The following is a 27,940-nucleotide window of genomic DNA, read 5'->3' on the forward strand; positions in this document are numbered from 1 at the left end:
GACTTTGTTTTTGTATTTTTATTTTTATTTATTTATTTTTTTGCTTCTGCTAAATGAAAAAAAGCCCGTTGGAATATATATCTATCAATCTGACAGAAGAAAAAAAAAATTTTTTTCATTAAGGGTGGTTTTCTTTTTTTGTTTTGTTTTGTCTTTTTTCTTTAACTAAATGAAAGTGAAAAGCCAGTTGGAATATCTATCTATCTGTCTATCTGACAGAAAAAAAGACATTTTTTTTCATTGAGGGTGGTGGTCTTTTACTTATTTCTTATCTTTAGCTAAATTAATGAAAAACCCGTTGGAATATTCATCTATCAGAGAGAGAGAGAGAGAGAGAGAGAGAGAGAGAGAGAGAGAGAGAGAGAGAGAGAGAGGATGTGCTTTTCTTTTTCTTTATTTTCTTCTTTAGTTATATGAAAAGCCCTTTGGCAATCTAACAGGAAAAAAATCATTGAGAGTCTTCGTTTTTATTTCATTTATCTACTTATTTCTTTTTTTGCTGAATGAAAAACCCATTGGATTATCCATCTACCTGTCTGACAGAATGTAGATTGTTTTGGTGTAGTTTTTTGTTGTTGTTGTTGTTTGTTTTTCTGTTGTTGGTTTGTTTGGGTTTTTTTTGTCTATTTTTTATTTTCATTGTGGCCGGCATTCGACTTTGGGATGCTGCTGAGTGGAATTTTACAAAATTCAATTGGAATGGTACACACCAAAAGAAATACGAATATACTACATTGCTGCTCTATTCCCTATATAATACCATAATCGAACCCTGCCAAAAGATTATAATATTGATCAATGGCCATGACTTGGTGAGAGGGAGGAGGGGGGAGGTAAAGGTGGTGGGATAAGGTGTGATGGTGGTGTTCTGGTTCTTTATCACGTTTCTAGATTCTTTTATTTCTTCTTCTCTCCTTTCACATCTATGTATCTATCTATATATATAAACGGTGTGTGTGTGTGTGTGTGTGTGTGTGTGTGTGTGTGTGTGTGTGTGCCATCGGTCTACTACTGCAGGCTTAATACTTTACTACCAAGTCGCGAACGTTTTGCTGTTTTACGTAATTAGCCGTGGTAAAAATCGGCTAAGCGTTGGACTTCTAATCCACGTGTTCACAAGTGATCGGAGTTCGTGGCCATGCACGTTTCGGTATGGTCCTGTATCCACGATGAAAGGTACTTCGATTTTCCTCATTCCACCCAGGTGTGAATAGGTACCCGACTTATGTCGGGTGGTGGAAGAAGATGACTAAGGCCGTACTACCTTCCCACTGAATGCGAGCCAGTGGATATGAATTCGTTGCCCCGAAGTCCGTGAAAGGTTAAGGGACCTTTTAGTCGTGACGTGTTTCAATTGATAACCAGCCGATGTTTGTCTACCTGACACCGTATGGTATTAGTACAAAGCATGAGGTACACCATGTTTCATTTTGACCTTTTAATCTATTTTGTTACTTCCAACACCACCGGCACAAAGTGTTGTGTCTCATTTCGTAATGACTGTGGACAGTGTCTTTTGCTTTTGGTTCTCTTTCTGTCTCTCTCTCTCTGACATGCGCACACACACACTGAAGACAGTATCAATATGGTTTTCACACACACACACACAGACACACTGAAGACAGTATTGATATGGTTTTCACACACACACACACACATTGAAGACAGTATCGATATGGTTTTCACACACACACACACACGCACACACACGCGCGCGCGCGTGCAAGCGCACACACGCAAAAGACATTATCTATATAGTCTTTGCACATACACATACACACGTGGGCGCGCACATCTCTGCGGGACAACATGATATACCATATTCATTCGGTCCTCTCACTCTTTTGAAAAAGTGTAGCTGTGTAGCACAAAAAACTTTCGGGATTCACTGCGAAGTGAGAGTGGCGAGAAATGACGTGGAAGGGGATGAGATCACCAAATCAACCATGTTTTCAAGTGGACAGTAATTAGTATTTTTCATTTAATAATTATTAGTATTTTTGTGTGTTTCGTACCCTTTTCTACTGCAGTTTCTGGAACGATTTTGGTATGGATGCAACATGGCGTTTATATTTGCGCTTTTTTTTTTTTTTTTTTTTGCTTGTGTGCATGAGTAGGGGTGTGTTTGTGTGTGTGTGGTGGTGGTGGTGGTGGTGTGTTTGTGTGTGTGTGTGGTGGGGTGTGTGTGTTTGTGTGTGTGTGATGGGATGTGTGTGTTTGTGTGTGTGATGGGATGTGTGTGTTTGTGTTTGTGTGATGGGATGTGTGTGTTTGTGTGTGGTGGGATGTGTGTGTTTGTGTGATGGGATGTGTGTGCTTGTGTGTGTGATGGGATGTGTGTGTGTGTGTGTGTGTGTGTGTGGCATGTGTGTGATCGGATGTGTGTGTGTGTTTACTTGCGTGTGTGTGCGCAAGTGTGTGTGAGTGCTTGTGTGTTGTTATCACGTTCACAGATAGACAATCATTAACTTTATCATTTGTTTCTGATGAAGCATACCAATGCCTCTTGCTTGGTTGGATGGTGTGGGCCTTCATTTAGTTGATAATGGATCTAACAATAGAAGGACGAATCTATGTTGATTTGTGTTTGCCTTTTTGCTTAATAACCAAAGAGTGACTGAATTCAAAGTTTGGACTGATTATTAATAGATTTGTTTCATGTCATTAAAAAAAATCATGACAGTGGTGTCATTTTTTCTTACTTGATATCATTTTATTTTCGTTATTTCAATGTGTTCTGAAAAAAAATTCTTTGAATAAAAATGGAGTAACTACTCAATTCCTGCAACACGTGTTCATTACTTTGACATATATGCTGAGTATAACACAAAACAGAAATGAATGGAATAGTGCAACATATTTTCACATGCCTTCAAAGCTCTCTTTTATAATCATAGGCAGCACTAATGAACAGTCATCTAAACCAACACATAACCCCTGGTGGAAAAAAAAAAAGAAAAAAGATTCGGATTTATACCCAGCAAGCACACCTCCAAAAATGGAGTATGGTTGCCAACATAGTGGGGGTAAAAATGGTCATACACATAAAAGCCCACTCGGTCATACGAATGAACAGGGAATTTGCAGCCGAAGAAGACAAAGATGATAGCTCATCGGTTCAGCACTTAAAACTCATAAGAATGAGGTGGATATATACTTTTATTAACTGTAAGAAACATGTCCAGAGTATTAATTAATAATGCAGACTGTGAAATAATTTTCCCAGATTTAAATTACATCCATTCATTCATCCTTGAAAAATGTATCCACAGATTAGTTTGTTCATGTTAGCCCAGCTGCCATAAGCAATGGAAGGAATCTGGACAGGGATAACTGAAAGGCAAAGTCGTAATGCTAAACAACCTTATTCAACTGTGTTAATATCTTTTCCATACTTTTTATTTGCACCAGTTCCTAATCTCATTTTTTTCCGATTTTCATTTCTGAAATTATCAATATTTTTTCTCAAAAGAAATAATTCCATGAGCAACATTTTCTTTTCTATATTCTAAAAATGTATGCTGAAAGAAAAAAGGATGACAGTTGATTAAAATATTCACTGAAATAAACAGCATAAGAAACACAAACCAACCAAACTGCATTGATAACACACATGATGATTTGAAACTGTAACAAAAAATGCATTTTCCATGCCCAAGCTCTGTACAAGGGGATCATGGGAGAAACAGAAATAATGGATGAAAAATAATATTTACAGCAATACCCATCCAATTCATTTCTAAAGTGTTCATTTCAGAGATATGTAAATCAAGTTGTACATCATCTCTCTCTCTCTTTCTCTATATTATATATATATATATATATATACATACACACATATACACATATATATGTATGTATATATATATATATAGAGAGAGAGGCATATATATATATATATATATATATATATGAGAGAGAGAGAGAGAGAGAGACCTTGTGTGTCTGCACAGCAGATTTGTAAAAGAATATAAAACATGATAACTATTTTCATTCTCAGTGCTAATACTACTTCTCCCCCCCCGACCCACAACCCTCCTCTGTCCCAAACTCCTATCCCCTCCCCCCCCCCCCCCCCCCAAAAAAAAAAACCCCAACAAACAAACAAAAAAAAAAACCCCAAAAAAACCAACAACATAAAAAAAACAAAAACAAAACAAAACATGCAAACAACATCACAAATCCATGATAAGCAAATTCTGTCACATGATCATTCCATTGTTTAATGTCAGTCAGGTCATCCCCTTCACAATGCTTTAAATGTTACTTTCATCAATTCGTTTATTCTACATCAAATACTTTTTTTTTTCAGATGAAAAGTGTAGTAATGATGCAAAAATATAAAATACCATTTTGCAGATTAACCCTCATATATACATTTTGAGGATTAAGTAATTAATGTCAGATATTCATGAAGTTTATTTCCGTTGACACTGGACGAGGTACACTGTTATCAACAGTTCACCACATACATAACAGCTTCAGTTTGTACAGACAAAGTGTAACTATTCCTCCCATAACAACCTCTGGTTTATCAAAACAAAACAAAAAGACACTGAAAATGTGTCTTTGATAGAGCAATGATGAAGTCAGCAACATGGGCAGATCATTGGTAATGACAGCAATGACATAAGCTGCGAATGTCTCGATTCTAAATGCACAGATTCAGTACTGGTCAATGTTACAAGACAATGTAGTTAACTACACTCATGAAAATGGTCAGGTTAACTAATTTGTGTATCTGTGATTTTTTTGTGAGTACACCCAAACAAATGATGTGGTAAATCTGCACTTTCCAATTCTTCAACGACTACTTTAAACAACTGACCCATTATGACCGGCTCAGTTCTACACCACAACAGCAAGCGGAATGGTGGCATGAGAAAAACACTGACCAGAACAAATCACAAGACCTGTCAAAAGAAAGCATCATGCAGTTTAATGCTGATAACTATTTGGTTTGTTAAAACATAATCTGTACACACACACACACACACACACACAAAGGGAAGAAAGAGACAGTGAGTGAGTGAAGGAGGGATTGAGAGGGAAGAGTACAGACAAAGAGAAAGTGGATGGGCGCATGCACTCTGCACGTCACACACACACACACACACACACAGAGAGAGAGAGAGAGAGAGAGAGAGAGAGAGAGAGAGAGAGAGAGAGAGAGAATGAGCAACAGACAGATGATCCCTAAAGCATCTAAATACTTTTCTTCAGACACCTGCAAAACAGTTTGTAATCTGTCAGGTTTCACTGCTTACAAAACCTGCAAACATATAACGCTCTTCACAAAGTATCCAATTCAACCCAATGTTGCGGTAGATCACTGCACATTGCACTTGTTTCACACTGAAGAAAATTTCTATAATATAATAACTAAACTAACTGCATATATAGTTCAGAAATGTAACTTTGTGCATTCAATCAGCTGTCAATTTGCATAAAAGGCATGTATTCAAATCTTGTTGCATACAACAGTATTATCGACTGAAGACACAGTGTGATAAAAACAACAATGGCAAGAAATATGAAAATGAAAATTTGTCAGTTATTTACATTCAAGTTAAATCATACAAATGTTCAACAATATTCATGACCAAATAAAAAAAAAAGTAAATGAAAAAAGAAACCACAATCAGGCACCAAAGGTGAGTCTCTGATTATTCCGAAACACATGGATATTTTAGTTTCTGAAAAACCCCAAACAAAAAATGAAACTGCAAATTTGGAAATAACTTTCCCAAGTTATTTCTAGTCATAACCACAACCATTTTTTTTTTTTTTTTTTTTTTTTTGTTCAGTCAGAAAAAGTAACTTGCATTTCAGCATACCATGCATGAAGGCTTTTATAGAGTTCATTGATTATCATGATATAAAAAATTAAAAAGAAGAAAAAACAAAGAAAGAAAAAGAAATGTTATTTGGACCAAAAATGATTGTTAACAGTACATCTCATTATCACAGATTAAAAACAACAACAGAAATCATCATCACAATATCACAGCTGCGTTTCTATCAGACAACAAGAGGATCCCAACTACTTAATCCATTGTGTTTCTGTATGATCATTAATACTTTTGGATATTGTTGTGGGTTCCTGTTCACTCTCCTTTTTTTCCTTTCTCTCTCTGTCCACATGCTTGCCTGTCTGTGCATCTGCGTGTGTGTGTGTGTATCTGTGTGTGAGGTAAAGTGTGTGGTGGGGTTTGACAGTGAAGAGAGGACGTTTTTTGTGTTCAAGGCTGTGGTGTTTGCTTCATGTGTGTTTTCTTCTTTTGCTCGGTTGTGGGAGAGATGGCAGTGTAGGGTGGGATAATCTTGAAGAAGAGAAACTGACTGTAGTGATGTGTGTGTTTTCGGTGTGTTTTGATTCCCCCCTCGCCCCCCTCTTTTTCTTTACAATTTGCTTCTTTCGTTTTCATCCCTCTTCAGGGCAAGGGCTGGATGTAAAAATAAAACAACAAAAACCACCATATTCCTTGCTTATCTATTTCCTCCATGAATAAAGAATATGACTTGACTATCAACAGAGGGAAGGTGTGAGAATGGTTACGACGCTCATCTGCCAATACAGTGTCCGTGCGGGTCTGCGCTCGATTCCCGCTCTAGCCCTTTCTCCCAAGTTTGATTTAGAAAATAAAAACTGAGCATCTAGTCTTTCATATGAGACAATAAACGGAGGTCCTGTGTGCATCAAGCACTTGGAACAATGAAAAAGAACCCACGGCAACAGAAGGGTTGTCCTCGGGCAAAACTCTATAGAAGAAATCCGCTCTGACAGGTACACAAAGAAACATGCATACAATCAAGGCCTAAGTGCGTTGGGTCACGCTGCTGGTCAGGCAAGTGCCAAGCAAATGTGGAGCAGCTTACATGGATTTTATCCGAATGCAGAACCCCCCAAAACAGAGCATGGCTGCCTACATGGAGGGGGTAAAAACAGTCATGCACGTAAAAGCCCACTCGCGTACATGACTGAACGCGGGGAGTAGCAGCCCACGAACGAAGGAGAAGAAGACAAGAAGACCCGAACGCAGTAATGCCTTCTTGAGGAACTGAAACTGAAACTGAAAGTGACTACCAGACGAACGCGGTGCGCGCCTTCTTCAGGGCGCTGGCCACGTTTTTCACCACGTCCTCTGCCTGGTGCTTGGAGTGGAGCAGTCGTGCCCGGTTCTTCTCCATCTTTCTTGACGTGGCCTGGAGGTCCACAGGCAAGCTGTTGTTGTTGTCACTGTTGTTGCTGTTCATGTTGCCGTTGTTGTTGCTGCTGCTGCTGTGCTGGTCTCTGGCAGTACCGGGTGGGGGAGGGGGAGGGACCTTGTATTCCTGGCACAGCTCCGCCAGGCGTGCGTCCAGTGTGTCCAGGGATGTGACCACAGTGGGCAGTTCTTTGGCCGACACCTGGCACACTGCTGCAAACTGTGAAATGAAAATGAAAATTTTTATTTTTCACCAAGGTAAATGAGACACACAATTAACATGCTGCTTTTTATTTCCCCCCCCATCCAGTCCTGGGGCATAAAAAAACAAAAAAACACAAAAGAGAGTGAAAAAAACAACAAAATGTACCCAAACACACACCTCAATCACCACAGCAATAAAACAAACACATAAATTAAATAAGATACATGAGCAAACAAACTATACAACTGCATAGAAATAAAAATCAACAACAACACATTACAAAGTGATTACCAAGTAAACATGGACATAAAAAGAGCATAAAGTTCAGCATTAATTCAACAGTAACAGTACACACAAACACACACACACACAAACATTTGATGAGTACTAATGATCACGTCAGATAGATTAATAAGTCACATGCACAGTAGATTAACCCTTTCGCTGCCAGGAAAATAAGATTTAAGTGAAATCTATTTGCCAGGGTTTTTTCCACAAAAAACGGGTATAAATTTTCAAAAAATTCTGTGCTCTTTGTTATTGGAGAAAGACCCATAAAAGTATATATTTTCTGAAAGGGAAATGAATAAGGAATACAAAACACATGATGTTTTCCCATTTTATGCATTTTAAGTGACATGCTGTTGTTTTGAAATCAGTGTTTTGTTTTTTGTCACATTTTCAACTTGTTCATTGCAAACATTAGTCTGGTAATTTGCACAAAAATATCATTTTCTGGACAAATGGATATCTGCACATACAAAATCATACTAGAACAACTACAATATAAAAAAAAAACTGAAAAAGAAATAGATGCATTGTGACTTCTGCAAGTGATAATATGGATGTGAGGCCACGCCCCCTCAGTCTCCACCCCCCTCCTCTTCACCCCTCTCACACCGTCACTTCATCAGACCGCGTTGGCTGAGTGCCAAGAAAATAGCTCATACGGTGCCCTGCTAAAAATTCGGTGACCTCTCGTCTGCTCGAGTTGAACAGCCTGCATCACTCACTGATAGTTGTATCTTGGCCACTCTCTTGATTGCTCCCTTTATTTTCTATCAAATCGTCCTATAAATGTTCACCACTGTCTTCTCCTTCGAATTTATGCTCCAATTCTTTCTGAGCATCAGCTAAAGAAAGTAATCTTGGTTGATTTAGTTCGCCGCGAGCGCATGTCTTGAGCACGGAGTCAGTCCGACATTTTGTTGAGCGAGCGAGGAGAGGAGCCAGGCAAAGACTGCGGCCAGTAACCCAACCAAAACGTTCAAATAAAGGACTGCCTTATGACGCAGATGGTGTTTCTAGCTATGAATAGAATCCAGAAAGATTTCCCAAGCTAAAGCTACCAGCATTTTTGTCAACGAACTGAATGCAAAGCAGGGAAAAGTCAGAATATTTCGATGACGAGTTATCTCGTCATTGTGGCAGCGAAGCATACATGCTTGCCATGACGAGTTATCTCGTCATGCAGGCAGCCTAGGGGTTAAAGTTCTTGAAAAAAAAAAAGTTTTGTATGCAGATTTAAATGAACTGGTGCTGCTTTGCTGTGGGGAAAGCAAGAGGGCAAGGGTTTTGTTAGGGGTATCCATGGATAAGAAAGAGAAAAAAAAATTAGTTAATTCGACCCTAGGGGTATCCATGGGTAAGAAAGAGAGAAAAAATATATAGTTAATTCGACCCTAGGGGTACCTATGGGTAAGAAAGAGAGAAAAAAATTAGTTAATTCGACCCTAGGGGTATCCATGGGTAAGAAAGAGAGAAAAAATATATAGTTAATTCGACCCTAGGGGTACCTATGGGTAAGAAAGAGAGAAAAAAATATAGTTAATTCGACCCTAGGGGTACCTATGGGTAAGAAAGAGAGAAAAAAATATAGTTAATTCGACCCTATGGGTACCTATGGGTAAGAAAGAGAGAGAAAAATATATAGTTAATTCAACCCTGGGGGTACCCTTGGGTAAGAAAGAGAGAGAAAAAATAGAAAGTTATTTTGAATACAATTACAGATAAATCACTCTTAGGCCAGAGCCCATTATGAAGGGGTAAAACAAACCAAAAAACAACAACGTTACATTGATTTGAACAAAACATGAACGTTCGCAAAAAAACCAAACTATCACAAGAAATAGCAGCACAGTACATCACGTTATGGGGTGCACTGTGCAGGAGGAGGGAAATGTTCCCTACATCACTGTGCTGTTTGGATGACATTCATTGGATAAACTTCAAAGAAACAAGCTTGTCCGCAATATCTACTTGGAATACATTATTCTCAAATCTGAACAGAACAAAAATTGACTTTGTTTTCATATTCCTACTAGCGCAAAGGGCAAATCAAATCATTACTTTGAGATTTACTGTGTTTGAAACGATGAATAACCACTTATAAAGTTCAGAAACTAAGACATAAAAAAGAAAAAAAAAAAGAAGAATAAATGAATGAAAGGCAGAAAGAAAAAAAAATGCTATCAAAAAAGGAGAAAATGAACGAAAGAGAGAAAGAAAGAAAGAAAGAAAGACCAAAAGAACAAGAAAAAAAGAAAATGAAGCATACTACAAGATCAAAGTTGATGTGAGCCAGATCTACCTTGAGCATTGTTTTTGAAAGACACAAAAACAACAAAAAACAAAAAAACAAAAAACAACTGAAGGTATAGAATGAGAAAAAGAAAGTTACCGTGAGAAAGAAAAAAAATGGAAAAGAAAAAAAAAGTTCTTTTCAATATAAATGAATCTTTCCTTCCATACCAAGTCCAACCTATGAGCATAAAATACCATTAAAATCTGTATCATGGAAAGTGAAACTATCACATACTCTAATGAACACACTTCCCTGAAGAACTCTGTACCAAAAAAACCCACAAAAAAACAAAACAAACGAAAACAGTTGAACTTTCAATATGGTTTGAGAAATAATTTCATATCCTCTCACTTTAGTGCAAATCTTATTGATTTATTGATTGCTAAAAAAAGTATATATGTATGTGTTTATGTACGTATGTACGTATGAGTGTATGTATGTATGTCTGAATGTATATATGTAGGTAGGTAGGTAGGTAGGTATGAATGTAGGTAGGTATGCAGGATGGTAGGAAGGTATGTATGTATGAATCTAAGTATGAAGGTAGGTAGGTAGGTAGGTAGGTAGACAGGTAGGTAGGTTGGTAGGTAGGTAGGTAGGTAGGTTGGTATGCATATATATGTCATTCAGACACGTGAGCATCTCAGCAAACACTGCATGTACAGAGCAAGTGTAAGACACAGTGGTGACGTACCTCTTTGTTGAAGGTCTTCAGAGCGTAGCGGACGTCTGTCGGCAGTTCCACGTCCTGTGTCGACTTGGCTTCCAGCACACAGAACTGATCCTTCAGCGCCAACTGTTCCAACAGTACAGGTTCAAGTTTCAAGGTCCCATAGGCAGCGACCAATCCCCTCCTTCTGTCATCTGAACATTCCCCGACCCAAGTCAGGTACCCATTCAAACCTGGCTGGAGTGAGGAAAATCGGGGTAAACTGCCTTCCCCTAGGACACAGCATGATGCTGAAATGAGGCCTCCAGCCACTGATCAGTGGCGAACACTGGATCAGTAGTTCAACGCCCGACAGACTCTTGCCATGGCGCCTCTTTTAGGATGGAACAGGGTTGACCAGACAAAATGGAAAGAACGGAACTGAATAGATTTTATCGTCATGGTTCTGCTGGGTTAATAGGACACAATGCACACTAAAAAAAAATTGTTGCGTATGAATAAAGTATTCAAAAGCAACATTTGTGTGTGTGTGTGTGTGTGTGTGTGTGTGTGTGTGCACGTGCGTGCACGCACACGCATGCTTGTATGTTTGTGTGTGGAATGTGAATGCATGCGTGTACAGGGTGGCAGCGGTAGTGGTGTGTGGCAGTGTGATGACTGCGTCTTTGAGCGCATGCGTGTTAGCACATCTCTCTCCCAAATGGCTGAACTTTTCCTCACTTTGCAAGTGAATTTTGCCAGTTAAAATAACCGAATAACAACCCAAACAGCCAACTGGATGAAACCACCTGAGTAATGCAGCGGATCATATTGTATTGTGTCCTATCATTCTTTGTCCCAACAGATTACACAGCGTGAAATTTGGGCTGCTCTCCCCGGGAAGAGCAGAGCACATCATCACATTCTTTTTAAAAATATACATTTCTTTTATCCCTGCAGTTCAATGTTTTACACTCTCAAAGTGGATTTTCTAGAAGAAATTTGCCAGGGATGACCCTTTTGTTGTTTCTTTTAGGTGTGCCATGTGCATGCTGCACAGATTATCCTCTCATCCGAAGGACTAGCACCCCGACCACCACTCTAGGTCCAGCAGGTAGGGGTGAGGGGGGCAGAGTGAGCATGCATATGCTTCTTTATTTCATCCAGCCCTCAGGGCAAAGAGAAAATAAATTAGAGGAAGTTTACAAAAATTAGAAAGGGTAGTAGTTATACAAACACAACATTCAAACACGCTCAAATACATACATAAATATATTCATATTCTTAATACTTGCATTTGTGACAAATACTATTGTTTTGATTATTTATTTGTAGTCTATTCATCTAAGATGATGATATTAGACTGATTGTGACAAATATATATAGATGCAAAGCAGAGGGAGGGAGAGAGAGAGAGAGAGAGAGAGAGAGAGAGAGAGAGAGAGAGAGAACAACTGGTTGTATCATGGGGTTTCAAAGCTGAGATCTGCTTGAAATGAGTTTGTTACCTTTTTATACAACACAGTGCAACACAACACAGAGTAAAACAACAACAAATGAATGAACGAACAAACTTTTTCCTTCGTTTTAATAAGGGAAGTGGAATAGCATGCATACGCTACTTTACATCCAGCCATCAGGGCAAAGAGAAGAAAAAAAAAAAAAAGACCAGTGGGCCAGCAACCCTCACATTCTGCCCCTCACCTTGAGTGCAATGTTGTGCTGACTGAGAGAGTCCTTCAGCCCCACCAGGCAGTTCTCCAGGCTGCAGTCATCCTCCCCGACCACCTTGGCGGCCACACACAGCTGCTGGAAGCCCTGCAGCGTCTCCTTGAAGTGGGCGCCCAGCGACGCCACGCGCGTCATCAGAACCTGGCCTTGAGCCAGCAGCTTGTCAAACTGACGAGTGATAGGAAACAGTGAATGGATCAGTAAAGGGTGTTGTTCCGAAATCCTACTCTGATATTTTGACACTTGGCTGCTTTGTGTGAACAGCTCGTCTGACTGACAAGCATGGGAAACAATCAATGGATCAAACGTGCTGTCAAAAAATCCTGCTGTGATGATGATGATGATATGGATACTCATACAGTACCTATCCTCGATCAGAAACCAAGCTCTAAGCGCTTTACAAACATGGAGTCATTTGCATGACAGTCTGCCTACCTGGGTAGAGCCGACTGACAGCTGCCACTCATCATTTGTTTCCTGTATTATTCAATATGATTTCAGTCACGCCCACACACACACTCACACAGACAAGTAACATTTTACATGTATGACGGTTTTCTTTCTTTACCCTGCCATGGATGCAGCCATACTCTGTTTTTAGGGGTGTGCATGTTGGGTATGTTCTTGTTTCCATAATCTGCTAACAGTCCAGCCGACTGCACAGGGGCGTATTAGCGCTGTTATAAATAATTCTTCTTCTTCTGCGTTCGTGGGCTGCAACTTCCATGTTCACTCGTATGTACATGAGTGGGCTTTTATGTGTATGACCGTTTTTACCCCATCATGTATGCAGCCATAATCCGCTTTTGGGGGTGTGCATGCTGGGTATGTTCTTGTTTCCATAACCCACCGAACGCCGACATGGATTACAGGATCTTCTACATGCGTATTTGATCTTCTGCTTGTGTATACACACAAAGGGGGTTCAGGCACTAGCAGGTCTGCACATATGCTCTGGGAGATCGGAAAAATCTCCACCCTTTACCCACCAGGTGCCGTCACCGAACACGGGACCCTCAGATTGAAAGTCCAACCCTTCAACCACTCGGCTATTTAGCCTGTCTATAAATAATTCAACTGCGTTTACAAGAAAGCTCTGATAAAAACAAAATCATAAACAAGACCTTGTCAATGGCAACATACACAAATGATACAATTCAAATACTGAGATGTGCTGCTGATACTGAAGCGTTTGTACAGGGTAGTTTGAAGAAAGAAAGATGAACAATCCTTATGGAAACAAAGTACAGAAAACACCGTGTAAAAGAACAAATGAACAATGTAAAATTGACAAATTAAGTGAGAAAAATAAACAAGTAACACATATAGCCACACATATGCATAAACTTGTGCATCCACACACACACAAAACTTACACCTTGGTAAAGTATCTTAATGTGGATTGAAAATAAATGGAAAGAAAAACAAGAAAACACACACACACACACACAAAATAACACTCAAACACATGCATGCGTTTTGGGTCTAAAACCACTAATTTTGGTCAATGTCACTACATGGGGTAGGAAACAAATTAATTAAAAATATCACTCACACAGATGCACCCACTTTTGGTCTTCTCATCTTCTTTATTCATGGGCTGTGACTCTCATGTTCACTTGTACATGCGAATGGGCTTTTATGTGTGTAACTGTTTTTACCCCTGCCATGTTGGCAGTCATACTGTGTTTTGGGGTGGTGGTGGTGTGCATGCCAAGTATGTCCTTGCTTCATAAGCCACCGAATGCGGACATGGATTACGGGATCTTTAACGTGCACGTTTGATCTTCTGCATGCATATACACATGAAGGTGGTTCTACACATCTACTGACCTGGGAAATCAGAAAAATCTCCACCCTTTACCCACCACATGCCGTGATCGGGATTTGAACCCGGGACACTCAGACTTAAAAGTCCAACGCTTCAACCACTCGGCTGTAGCACCCTCACTTTTTTGAGTCTGAAACAGTTAAATGTGAACAGACAACACACACTCTCTCTCTCTCTCTCTCACATACACACACTCACACACCTGTGGTATTCCCACAAGATCTAAGCTGTGGGCCTGCCGGTCTCTGGATTTCTTCTCCTTCTCCTCCACCACCAGAGGCTGGAAGCGCCGGGGCATGTTCCTCTTCTCCAAGATGTGCCGCACAAATGACTTGATGGCTTCACACACTGACCCGTCTCCACTCTTCGCGGACACCACAGCACTGAAATGTACCAAGAAATCAAATCAGCCATAAAACTCACTGACAACACACACACACACAGACTTTACATGAAACATTAAACACACACACACACAAAGAATCTGCATAAAACTCATTGAAAACATACACACACACACACACAGAATTTGCATAAAACTAAATGATGACATGCACACACACAAAGTAATGTTTTCAAAGGGGAGCAAATCTTTGCCAAAAAATTCTAAATGTGGTTGCTTCCCTTTTTTCCACCGCTTTATTCCCATCTTCCTAATGAAAAATGGAGACAGTGAGCATTATCGTGAAACCTTTGCAAACTTAAGTACATATCTGAATCATGGTGAAATTAATCAAACAATATCTTGGAGAAAATTCTTTTTTTATTTATTTTTAAAAATTTTTTTATTACTGTTATTCATGAGAAAATACTATCATTTCTGATCATCATTCACAACAAAATACTATCATTCTTGATTATCATTTACAACAAAATATTATCATTTCTTATCATAATTCACGAGGAAATTGCATCATTTCAAGATATATTGGATATATGTTATTCAAAATAACTGCAAGTACTTTTTGCAGGCTATCTGCCTTACCTACATAAAGTATTTACATTATATGTTTCCTGCTGTATCAAATATTTTTTTCAGATATTCTGACTACACTTAATGCAAGACACACTTTACCTGCCAGTAAAATAAGCCTTTTCGGACACGCTTTCCAAGAGCTGCACACACTCTGGTTTCTGAATTTTCTGTCTGCGGGACTTTTTTCGTGTAGGAGTCGATTCCGTGTCGCCACTGTCTGTCTCCAGCTTTTCAGTGGCTATTAACAGACGACAAAAAATGCTTCAAGTTTACACAGATGGTTTTGAATCCACATGAACATGTGAGTTCTCTCTATCTCTCTCTGTCTCCTTCTCTCTCTCATACTCACATGCCAATGACCACACACTTATCACACAACCAAGGTACACATTAATACACACAATTATGGATTGACATATAAATGCTCACATACGTATAAAAGCAGATAAACATAATATCAAAATGATGCTTTCTGGAACACTTGTAAAAGTGTGTCAGGTTATGGTCAAGTTGTGGTATCCCCATGCCACAGTACACTACCCCTTGTTTACTACCTCCCCCCCTACTCTCCCTCCCCCCTTCCCCATTCCTCCCCCACTTGAGACTGTTGGTCACAAGTCCCTTCCCTCTCCACCTCCCCATCCCTGCCATAGGCCATCTTCTTGGTCCCCAAGTTGTCCTTTGGCAACACTGTATACAAATAACATGTTTACAACCAATCAGGTGATGTTCTGTTTCTAAACTGTATACACATACTAGTGTGTTTGGGACTATTGGTCCCTTGGTTTGTACCAGTTGGAAAAGCATCAATATAAACAGCAAGCTCACTGGCTACAGCCTTTTCCTTGCCTTTAGCAGGCTTGGGAGCCAGAATGAGAGACTGATGCTCCACAAAGAGATCTGTTGACCAGGAGGGCTTGACTTAGGTTCACCGGCAGAATGTGTGCATGAGGCTGACAGGCAGTGGGCACGAGCGCCTGTGGGAACATCTTAGTCCTGAGGTTTAAGTTTTAGTTTTGGCATGGAACTGAATAGAGAATTGAATGGAGAATTGGACACGAGTGTGGCAAGAGTCTACATGGATGCTTGACACAACAATCCTTCACACCTCGTCCCCCTACACTATCATGTGTGCTGCTAAGTTTGAATGTGCTGCTAAGTGCTGCATAGTGTTTACCAAGTGCTTGCTAAGTTAGGATGTGCTGCTAAGTGCTGTTTTAGTTAGAGAAAATAAAACACCTCAATTCATCTTACTAAAAGACCCTGCTTGTGGTACGAGGAGAGAGTGGAGCGTGCACCTGTCCTCTACCTGCGATCCCACCATTCTACCCTACCCCTACTTCCTCCTTGCTATCTTCATTCCCCACCCACCCCACCCCCTTTTTCACACACTGATCTCAGAATTTTGCTTTATAATTAGTTCTACCCATTGCCATACACTCATTACATCTTACAAGCATGACATTTACTACAAGTCACAAGAGATGTATTCAACTTCTCTATAAAAAGTCAACCACAATATCATGCACAACTGAAAGTTTTCAAAGATTCCAGTGAAAACCAAAGTGAACCCTGTGCACAATCAAAAGCTAGTCCATACATGGAAGAATGAGTTTTGTGTACTTGTTATTTTGTCTTTTTTTTTCTTTTTTTTTTTAAATATAAAATACATTGGATGCTGTATGTGATCAACAGCTCCTAAAAAGAAACAAAAAATGTGCACTGTGCAGATATTTAGGTTTGTCTCAATATCTTTTTTTTTTTTTTTTAAATCTGAGAGAGTATGTTGTTATGATCCGCTCATAAACCATAGCATGACACTTTTGGACTAACTTATTACCGTTACATATCACAAAAAATAATGTGTTACCTTGTAAGTCTGCAAGCAACTGTTCCTCAATCTGCAATGATACATTTACCATTATCATTACCATCATCATCATCATAATTGTTGTTGCCATAAGCATAACAGTAGTAGAAGTAGTAGCAGCAGCATTCACAGTTGTTGCTACAGCTGTGGTTGCTGCTGTCCTTGTTAGCTTTAAACTTTGCTTTGCAGTCACAACAGACGAGATAAGTAAATGAAACTGTCTGACAGCATTCCAAGCAATATTGATACATCTAAACTATAAAGTTAGATTTGCACTGACATGCTCTTATGAAGGACTGAAAGAGTTTCTTTACCCTGCTATTAAAAAAAAGGGACAGAATATCAGATAGCTGACCCAGGAAGAAAGACGATAGGCAGGGTGTGAGAGACAGACAGACAGACACACACGAAAGGAGGAAGGGACAGAAAGAGAAAGAGAGACAGCAACAGAAAGAAAGAGACAGAGAAACAAAGACAGACTTCTATGCCAAATCTATGGGATCTCTTTACCATAAATCATGGAAGAGCCAGAATACAGAATACAGAATACTTTATCATCTCAACAAGAGAAATTCGTAATACAGAATACTTTATTATCTCAACAAGAGAAATTCATATGTGGTGTAAAACAGAAAAACAACAAGAAAATCACAGTCATTTAACATGTATACAGATAAACCATATTAAGATGTAAACCTATGGCAAACCATCATCACAATCAATAATCACAGTAGTCAACAACAACAGAAACCATTAAAAAGTAATTTACAGTAAATCATATATACACTATCACAGCCATACACACATGCAGTAATAATCACAGTTAAAGGATAGACATAACTGTATACTAAAAGTTGACATAGACATATACCGGTAATAGCAGTGTGCATACTTTGAGTTAAGATGTCATATTCCACGCACATACACTCTGGCATTCATTTCCAGTCATACATCTGATTATCAGTTACTGTTATTTAACAGCTGGATTGACATTGGAATAAAGCTGCATTTGGTTCTGTTTGTTTTGAATTTTGGAACACAGAAACGTTTGCCCAAAGGTAGGAGTTGATAATTATTTGCCAGTGTATGGCCGTTGTTGCTTGAAATGCTTGTGGCCAGACACTCCCCGACATCTGACTTGTCTATCATTCAGTAAAACTATTTTTCTGTTTAGTAAATATATATATATATCAATGCACTCCAGGCTTGACTGAGCACATTGGGTTATGCTGCTGGTCAGGAATCTGCCTTGCTGATATGATGTAGTGTGTATGGATTTGTCTGCATGCAGTGAAGCCTCAGTTGAGAAATTGAAACTGAAATAGAAACTGGTGCAAGCACTATATGTGTGGATGTATATCAAGGACAGTTCCCTGCGGACTGCATGCTGGCTCTGGGGCTGTGGCACAACAAGACAAACAGTGGCTTGATGTGAGGTATTCAAAATGAGTGACGTGGGGACTATATTACGATTTGATTAGAGATAAGAAATAAAAAAACACACACACACACACACAAAAAGCATGCAAAAACTCCCCATTGTGGAGTCAGTGTCATGAATCAAACACACAGCAATGGCCTAGTGGTAAGGCGATGGACTTTAACCCTTTTGCGGCCAGGAAAATAAGATTTAAGTGAAATCTATTTGCCAGAGTTTTTTCACAAAAAGTACAAATTTTCAAAAAATCCTGCGCTCTTTGTTACTGGAGAAAGACCCATAAAAGTATACATTTTCTGAAAGGTAAATGAATAAAGAATACAAAACACATGATATTTTCCCATTTTATATATTTTTAGTGACATGCTGTTGTTTTGAAATCAGTGTTTTGTTTTTTGTCACATTTTCAACTTGTTCATTACAAACATTAATCAGGTAATTTGCACTAAAATATATTTTCTGGACAAACAAATATCTGCACACACAAAATCATACTAGAACAACCACAATAAAAAAAAAAAAGAAAAAAAGAAAGAAAAAGAGATAGATACACAATGCATTTTGACTTCTCCAAGTGATAATATGGATGTGAGGCCATGGCCCCTCAGTCTCCACCCCTCTCCTCTTCACCCCTCTCACACGGTCAATTTATCCAGTTCTCATCAGACCGCGTTGGCTGAGTGCCAAGAAAATCGCTCACACTGTGTCCTGCTAATAATTCGGTCAGTCTGTCGTCTGCTATGACTGTACAGCCAGCATCACTCACTGATAGTCGTATCTTGGCCACTCTCTTGATTGCTCCCATTATTTTCTGTGAAATCGTCCTATAAATGTTCATCACTGTCTTCTCCTTCGAATTTACACTTCAATTCTTTCTGAGCCTCAGCTAAAGAAAGCAACCTTGGTTGATTTAGTTCACCACGATTGCATGTCTTGAGCACGGCGTCAGTCTGACATTTTGTTGAGCGAGCGAGGAGAGGAGCCAGGCAAACACTGCGGCCAGTAACCCAACCAAACTGTTCAAATAAAGGACTGCCTCATGATGTTGATGGTGTTTCTAGCTATGAATAGAATCTGGAAAGATTCCCCAAGCTAAAGCTACCAGCATTTTTGTCAACGAACTGAATGCAAACCAGGGAAAAGTCAGAATATTTCGATGACGAGTTATCTCGTCACTGTGGCAGCGAAGCGTGCATGCTGTCATGACGAGTTATCTCCTCATATAGGCAGCCTAGGTGTTAGAGTGAGTGTGCACAGGTCCAAGTCCCATATACAGACTGGAACTTTGACTCCCCGTCCCCTGCACTTTGAGTGTGGGTAACTAAAGGATTGTTCCCGGCAAGATTCTGTACAAAAATCCACTTTGATCACAAAACAAACATACTTGTAGACAGAAAAAAAAAATGAAAGAAGAAAAAAAGGTGGCACTGTACTGTGGCAACAACACGCTATCCCTGGACCAGAGACAGCAGCCCTGAATTTCACACAGAGAAAATCAGTTGTGACAAAAAAAACAACAGTAACACAATACCATACAACACAAATCAAGAGAGTGGCAGCGTAACATGGGCAAGACACTCTCCAAGTTCTATAACCACATTCTAGTCAAAATAAATGTGACAGCAGCTGCCTCCTCATACTGTTCTGATGGTCAGTCAGGCATGACTGACTATCATACAAGACAACACGAGGCAAGGCAAGGCAAGGCAAAGCAAAGCAAAGCAAGAAAAGACAAGACAAGATAAAGCGTTACACACCACGTCCAGTTTGTTGCCCAGCAGTAAGACAGGGGGCTGCAGGGTGCCGGGCAGTCGATCACCCCCCTCCCCCTCCCCTGTGACGGTGGCACTGTTGAGGGCCAGCTGTTTCCACACGGGTGCCATGCGGATGCTGGTCTCGTCCGTCAGGTCTGCCACCACTGCTCACACAAAATTTAAACTCTATTATGATGATGAAGATGATGATAATGATGAAGATGATGTTAATTTGTCCTATTATAATTATTATCATTAGTAGTAGTAGTAGCAGAAGAAGTAGTAGTAGTAGTAGTAGTAGTATCATCATCATCATTTTTCTTATTATTGCTATTGTTATTATTATTATTATTAATACTTACATAGCACTTATCTTCAGTCAGAGACCAAGCTCTGAGCGCTTTACAAACAAGGAGTCATCTGCACAACAGGCTGCCTACCTGTGTATGGTTACTTATAAAGCGTCTATCTTTGGTCAGAGACCAAGCTGTAAGTGCTTTATAAACACGCTGTCTCTTTGGGATTCACTTCTCTTTAATTAAAACTTTGTGGGTTCTTGAGGACTAGAATAATCTGATTCACATTGCCTCAGAGCTTTCCTCTGTAACAATAATAATAATAATAATGTATATTTGTACTGTACCCTTTCTCTTCAAGAGCTCAGGATCCTTTACAGAAAAGAAAAAAGTTACAAATTACATGGATCACTCATGACCACTCTCCCTTTCTCTCTACCCCATCACCCCTGTCCCTCTCCTCGTTCTCTTTCTCCCATTCCTCATACAGGCTAGCAGGCACAGGGGCAGTGTTGAAGAAAGTAGGAAATCAAGAGCGCTTACAGATAGGTGTTGAAAAAAACCCACAAGGGTTTTAGTGAAGAGCGAAAGGCTGAGAGTCTGAATGAATTAAACAACAAATGAAAGTCCAACAGGATTTGGTGGGCTTTTTTTCAAACATTACTATACTGTACTCAAATGATTACTTAATTCATCTGCATGATTTTATTAATCATTTTATCTGATCGTCAAAATACTTTTATTTCTCTTTTCTTTGTATCATATCTCAGTTTTTCATTTCAGAAACTTTTTTTTATCTGCAACAAGACAAACATTCATGATTCATTTCACAGAAATAACTAAACAATATATTATGTGCTGTCGTGAGTTAATAAAATAATATTAAAAAAAGAAGAAAAAAAAAGTGGGGGTGGGGAGGTGGGTAAGATGGGAAAGCAGGTGTGTGTGGGGGGGGGGGGGGGGGAAGAGGGTGGGGGGGGGGGGGGGTGAAACCTATTCCTGATTTTATCAAACAGAAAGAAAAGAAAGAAATGGATCGCCTTGACAGTCCAGTGGCTGCAGTATGCAAATTCCACCCCTTTCACCACTTCCTCCAGCCATTGATTCCATCCAGAGTCCTTCCAGCCAACTCAATTCAAAGAGTGAATTTGAAGAAAAGGTGAAGAGAAAGAAAACAAGATACAAGAATATTTCATAATCTCTAAAAGATTTTTTTTTTTTTTTTTTTTTTTGCTGATAAAAAAGTGACATATCAACAACAAAAACAACAGCAACAACAACAAAAGCAAAGGCATCACATGACTGAACATCACAAAGTTTATCATGCTCCCACATTTCAACAAGAACACAAACACGTGTTGTGTTTTATAATCACTTTTGCTTTGCACACAACCAAACATTTGTATAACTCAGCCACTTTATTGCCTCTCACCCACCACTTGAAGCAATGAAAAAAAAAAGATTTCACACTGGCTTTTCATTTCCACTCCTTGGTAATCAGCTGGCTACGGTGGGACTCTGTGAAGATGATGTAGGCAGTGGGAGTTCCTGCATCAGACTGCAGGAGAGTACTTCCTGTTTCCTCATGAGTTCTCTCCCTTGGACTGTAATCTTCAGCCCAACAACCGTCTCCCTGTCTCTCCCCCCCCCCCCCCCCTCACCCCACCTCTCTTTTTTGCTGTTTTATCATAACAAATTGTTTGACTGGTACTTGATCTGACAGCATTGATGATATATGGAATGCATGAGAACAGATCAGGGTACAAGATATGGTGATGTTCCAATATAATTATACTGGCATGTATGAATTTCGATTCATAATTTCTCATGCCAGTCAAAGTCATAATGATGCCTTGATTCTGGGGGCCTAGGGGAGGGTGGGTGGGTGGGGGGGGGCTGCGGGGGGGGGACAGTCCCAAAATATATGTTAATGATGATAACAGTACATTTATTTGGGGTTTCAAACCTCACAATAATACAGCAGTCAGACACAATGTACACACACACACGCACACATGCATGCACATGCACACACAAACAATCATGGAAGAAATAGATGTGGATCCATAGAATACAGATATGGAATGGGATATCTTTATCATGCAGAGACTGCTTTGTTATAAAGGATGTGAGTGAGGCTGTGACAGACAGGAAAAAGCAATGAATTCCAGGACAAGATCTGTACAGCTGGAGAATGAAGAACTCTCCTGCCATGTTTTTCTCTGCTGAATTTGGGGATGCAAAAGATTCGACCATCAGTAGAAGAGCAGATCGAGAGACCTTAAAGGGATACAATTGCTTAAAAGGTCAGAAACAGGCTGCATATATCAGAAATACACACTCCACTCCATGGCAGTGTCTGTGGGCTCACCTATCAAGGCATGCAGTGTTCATATCATATACACAGACTCCACTTCACAGCTGTGTCTCTGTGGGCTTCTGTATCAAGGAATCTAGTGTTTAAATCATACATGCAGACTCCACTTCATATATATATATATATATATATATATATATCTGCACTTCATGGCTGCATTTCTGCAAGCTCATCTATCAAGACACAAAGTGTTCATGTCATACATACAGACTCCACTTCACACCTGTCTCTATGGGTCTACCTATCAAGGCATACAGTGTTCATATCATATAAGTATACAGATTCCAGTGCATGGCTGTGTCTCTGTGGGCTCACCTATCAAAGCATCCATGTCCCTGAAGTAGGTGGAGTGTAGGTTGATCTCCTCTCTGCCAGGGACGTCCCATAAGGTCAAGGACACCAGGGCGTGACTGGGCTGGTTGATTTTCTGAACCACATTGTCTGCAACAAATGGTCAAGCATTGTAAAATATTGTGGTACTGTGCTGCAGCAGAAGGAAACTTGTGTCTGCTGCCAGCTGCTGTGCCAGTGAGCCATGGCAAAGCGAGTGTAATTAAACCGTAATTCAAAAATCAGTCTGAATATCAAGGAAGAACAATGTGCACAGCACCCCCCCCCCCCCCATACACATGCAAACACTTCTATCACACTCCCATACATATGCAAACACTTCTATCAGTTCTCAGTATTCTCAAAATGAGCCACCATTTGAAAAGGAATCACTCTATTAACTAACCTAGCTTGCTGGACACAGTTACTGATTCTCTGGCCAAGCAGTCAAAATGTTCACAAAGGAAAGGGCAAAGCATGCAAAAATGCATAACATAACAGACACTATATCAGGCTAGAACTGGGAATGGGGTTTGCAGCAGGTCAGGAAGTCAAAATAATGATTCTTGAGATTAACAGGTAAATAAGATTTCCAATCTGTCTTTCATATACAGTCAGTGATAACAAAAAAATAAAATAAATAAATAAAAAAAGCCACTTTAAATGAACCCCAAAACATGAGAACTTGCCTTTTAAAATTTTCACCCCCCCCCCCCCCCTAAAAAAACAACAACAAAAAAAACACACAAAAAAAACACACCACGGATCCATTCCAACCAACAAAGAGGAACACCACTATGTATTAACAAATCTAATAATTCCTGGACAAAAACAGGAAAAACAATCAAGAAAATGGAGTACATGATTCCATGTTGATGATTTGCAGTTGAGATATCTAATCTATATTTTCTTTCTTGCTCTTTTTAATTCTGAATTTTGTCTATGAAGAAGATGACTTTGTTTCATTTTCTGCTTTTTACTTTGTTTTACTCTAGGTTGTTGCTGTTTTTCATTTGTATCCCAGCAGCATTACTCCTCTGCCATGTCTTGCTGTCTTTCAGCGCAGACTGCAACCACATGACAAAACCCAGTGTTATGCTTCCAGCCACCAGTCATATTGTCTTCGTTGAGCCCAACATCACAGTCAACGGTCAGAGACTCAGTGTGGTGGAGCGGTTCACATACCTTGGCAGCACACTGTCACGAAATGCGACCATCGACGATGAAGTGAATGTCAGGATTGCAAGAGCAAGTGCAACTTTTGGTAGACTCAATGCAAATGTCTGGAACAGAAGAGGCATTAGTCTTGAGACCAAGCTAAAGGTCTACAGAGCAGTAGTTCTCCCCACACTACTGTACGGCTGCGAAACTTGGACAGTGTACCAACGACATGCCAAGAAGCTGAACCACTTCCACACAACATGCCTCAGGAAGCTACTGAACATCAAGTGGCAAGACAGGACCCCAGACACAGAGGTGCTCGCAAAAACCACCCTTCCCAGCATCTTCACCATCCTGATGCAGTCCCAGCTTCGCTGGGCTGGACACGTGGCGCGCATGCCAGACCATCGGCTGCCCAAAAGGCTCTTCTATGGCGAGCTGCAACAAGGGAAGAGATCACACGGAGGTCAGAAGAAGCGCTTCAGAGATACTCTGAAAGTCTCTCTGAAAGCGTTTGATATCAACCCTGACTCCTGGGAGGAATCTGCAGTGGACCGTAACAAATGGCGCGCTGCTGTGCACAAAGGCGCCAAGTTGTGCGAGGCCAACAGGACTGCTGCAGCTGTTCAGAAGAGGCAGGCCAGAAAGTCACGGGCAAACAAGCTCCCTGACAATGATATGCCTGTCTTTGTCTGCCCCAACTGTCAGCGAACATTTCGTGCGCAGATTGGACTATTCAGCCATCTGCGCACTCACAGATAGACTCATGAGCATCCTTTCCCCCACCCCACCACCACCCTCCCCCCATCCCCCATCTGGATGACAACGATGGTCATCATCGATCTCGATGGACACACCACCACCACCACCACCATATTGTCTTGGACAGTCAGTGACAAGTTGCCAAGATTTCTTCCACAGAACATGTTGTCAGGAGTCCCTCCACTGAAGGATAATCATATCTCATACAGATGATGCGTTAACTAAACTAGGCAAATCAGAACTGCCATGCTTACCTATGTTGACTTTATTTGTTGGAACATATAATGGAGAAAACTGGTTGTGCAAGAACCTCACATAGATACTGGTCTTGCCAACTTCACAATCACCTGCAACAGTTGATAACCTGTTAAAGCCATAGGACACACAAGAAAGAGTAATAAGTATAAATTAAACATTTTATCCACAGTGCATCTCTCTCTCTCTCTCTATATATATATATATATATACACACACACACATACATATGTACATACATACATATATACATAAAGCTGTAAATACATGACATCATATTGCTATACAAATTCAAGTTCAACAAAGATTTTCAAAATACAAGATTAAATACTGAAGTCTATTATTTGACAACTGGAATAGTTTTCTTTAATGCCATAAGTTCTATTTGTATGTTTGTGTGTGTGTGTCTGTGGTGTGTGTGTGTCTGTGGTGTGTGTGTGTGTGTGTGTGTGTGTGTGTGTGCGCACGCGCTAATGTATGCATGTGTATGTTTATATCAATATATGTGTGTGTGCTTGTGTGTGTATGTGTGTGTAAAGATATCCACATGCATTTGCATGTATGTGTGACAGAGAGAGAGAGAGAGAGAGAGAGAGAGAGAGAGAGAGAGAGAGAGAGAGAGAGAGAGAGAGATAGATACATGCATTTGCATGTATGTGTGACAGAGAGAGAAGAGAGAGAGAGAGAGAGAGAGAGAGAGAGAGAGAGAGAGAGAGAGACATACACAGAGTTCATGTTTTGTTATTGTATGTGTTAAAAAAAAACTATCAAGAATGAATGTGATCACTGTAAAACATTTCAAAGCTGACCAATAACTTACCAACAAGCACAATTTTCAGACCTGGTACTGTTGGTGCCTTCTTGCTCTCAGCTGTGTGACATAGAATACCCACAGACACACACACACACACACACATAAATATATATACAAAAACAAATGAACATGGTATGCATATACACACATGCATTTTTTTTCCATCTATTGTACACACACCACCACCACCACCACCAACAACAACAAAAGATGGCAACAATGAATCTGGCAATGTCTACATCTCTAAACATTTGAACACACACACACACACACACTCACTAAAAGTAAAATAATCAAAGTACACAAAAACTCAATCAATCAAGTTCTAGACACAAATCAGAAAAATGGCACTGATTATCAACACAAGTGAGAACAGAATTATGAACCAATGGAACACCATGCTCCAAGATTCAGTGTCCGCACTTTTGCTGGGTTCTACCCAGTCCTTCCAAACCTCCTTTTTTTTTCCTACAATAATATAGTGCCACAATTTTCTGCTAATGAAGGCCTGCTCACAAGAAAAGATGAAACTTTATTTTGTATTTTAACAATTTCTCACATAAAGTAAACACAGACACATATAATGACAGACAAGTAGACAGAACAATGGCATAAAGACAGACCGCCCCCCCCCCCCCCCCAAAAAAAAAAAAAAAAAAAAAAAATTGAGAGATAAATGGATCACGATGAATGCGAAATTTCAGAATTAACAATACTCCATTAAAGTTTCTGTCAGAAACTTTTTTTTTTAACAACAACTCGCAATTATCCACCTGGTTTGTTGTCCGAGCTGCATCCAGACTCTATGCTGTATAACAATTTCTCACATAAACACAGACACATACAACAATGACTGACAGACAGGCAGACAGAGCTATGGCAAAAAACAGGCCAAACCCCCTCCCCAAAAAAAACAAAAACAAACAAACAACCCCCCACCCACCCCCCCACAAAAAAAAAAAAAAAAAAAAAAAAAAAGATAAAAACTAATGGCTCACGACGAATGAGAAATTCAAGAATTCACAGTACTCAGATACAGATACAGATACAGAAGTTGGGACTATAAGTATAATAAGCTTTTCCACGTCCCTTCTGGAAATATGTATTTTGGGGTTGGCATTTGCATGCTAATTTGCCTATCAATCAACTGTCAAAATCATTATTACTAACCTGTTCCACAATTTTTTTTTTTTTTACTAACCATATCATTAATCTGTGGAATAACCTTTCCTCTGACACCATCAATGCATCATCAGTAAACGCCTTCAAAAACCAAACTGACAAAACTTTTAAGGGCCATGTATTTTTCATCGATTTAAATCTTTATTGAGTCAGAAATAAATGCAGTATACACTATGCCTGATTAAACCTTGGAACAGTTCACTATATAGTGATCCAAAAGCACATAAATGGACACTATTATGAGGGCAAAAGGCTTCTAGCCTGTAGCCGAATATTTATGTGATTCTGTGATTATTTCTTAACTGGTGAGCTAATGATCTGAGGTCGTTATCCAGAAGATTATCCACTAAAGTTTCTGTCTGGAAGACACGTTTTTTTTTCTAAACAACAACTCGCAATTATCCACCTGGTTTATTGTCAGAGCTGCATCCAGCCCCCATGCTGTCTCTTGGATATAAGCAAAACTTTTCTCCAGTTAACTTCGCCCGAGATAACAGGAATCCGCCATGATGTTTAC

The 27,940-nt window shown here is 39.8% G+C and overlaps 1 protein-coding gene across 1 annotated transcript; it reads right to left on the reverse strand.

The window, feature by feature from the left end:
- Positions 1–4,105: 4,105 nt before the first annotated feature.
- Positions 4,106–27,940, reverse strand: LOC143282909 (uncharacterized). Its single transcript, XM_076588789.1, has 11 exons — positions 27,830–27,940; positions 26,248–26,298; positions 25,427–25,519; positions 23,235–23,360; positions 20,250–20,410; positions 17,055–17,085; positions 15,284–15,422; positions 14,411–14,591; positions 12,351–12,545; positions 10,692–10,793; positions 4,106–7,428 (listed from the first exon to the last, which is right to left on the reverse strand). The coding sequence occupies exons 1-11, from the start codon at positions 27,861–27,863 to the stop codon at positions 7,084–7,086; spliced, it is 1,458 nt and encodes a 485-aa protein (XP_076444904.1). The 5' UTR covers positions 27,864–27,940; the 3' UTR covers positions 4,106–7,083.

Source organism: Babylonia areolata, chromosome 6 (genome assembly GCF_041734735.1).
Source record: "Babylonia areolata isolate BAREFJ2019XMU chromosome 6, ASM4173473v1, whole genome shotgun sequence".
Taxonomy (NCBI): domain Eukaryota; kingdom Metazoa; phylum Mollusca; class Gastropoda; order Neogastropoda; family Buccinidae; genus Babylonia; species Babylonia areolata.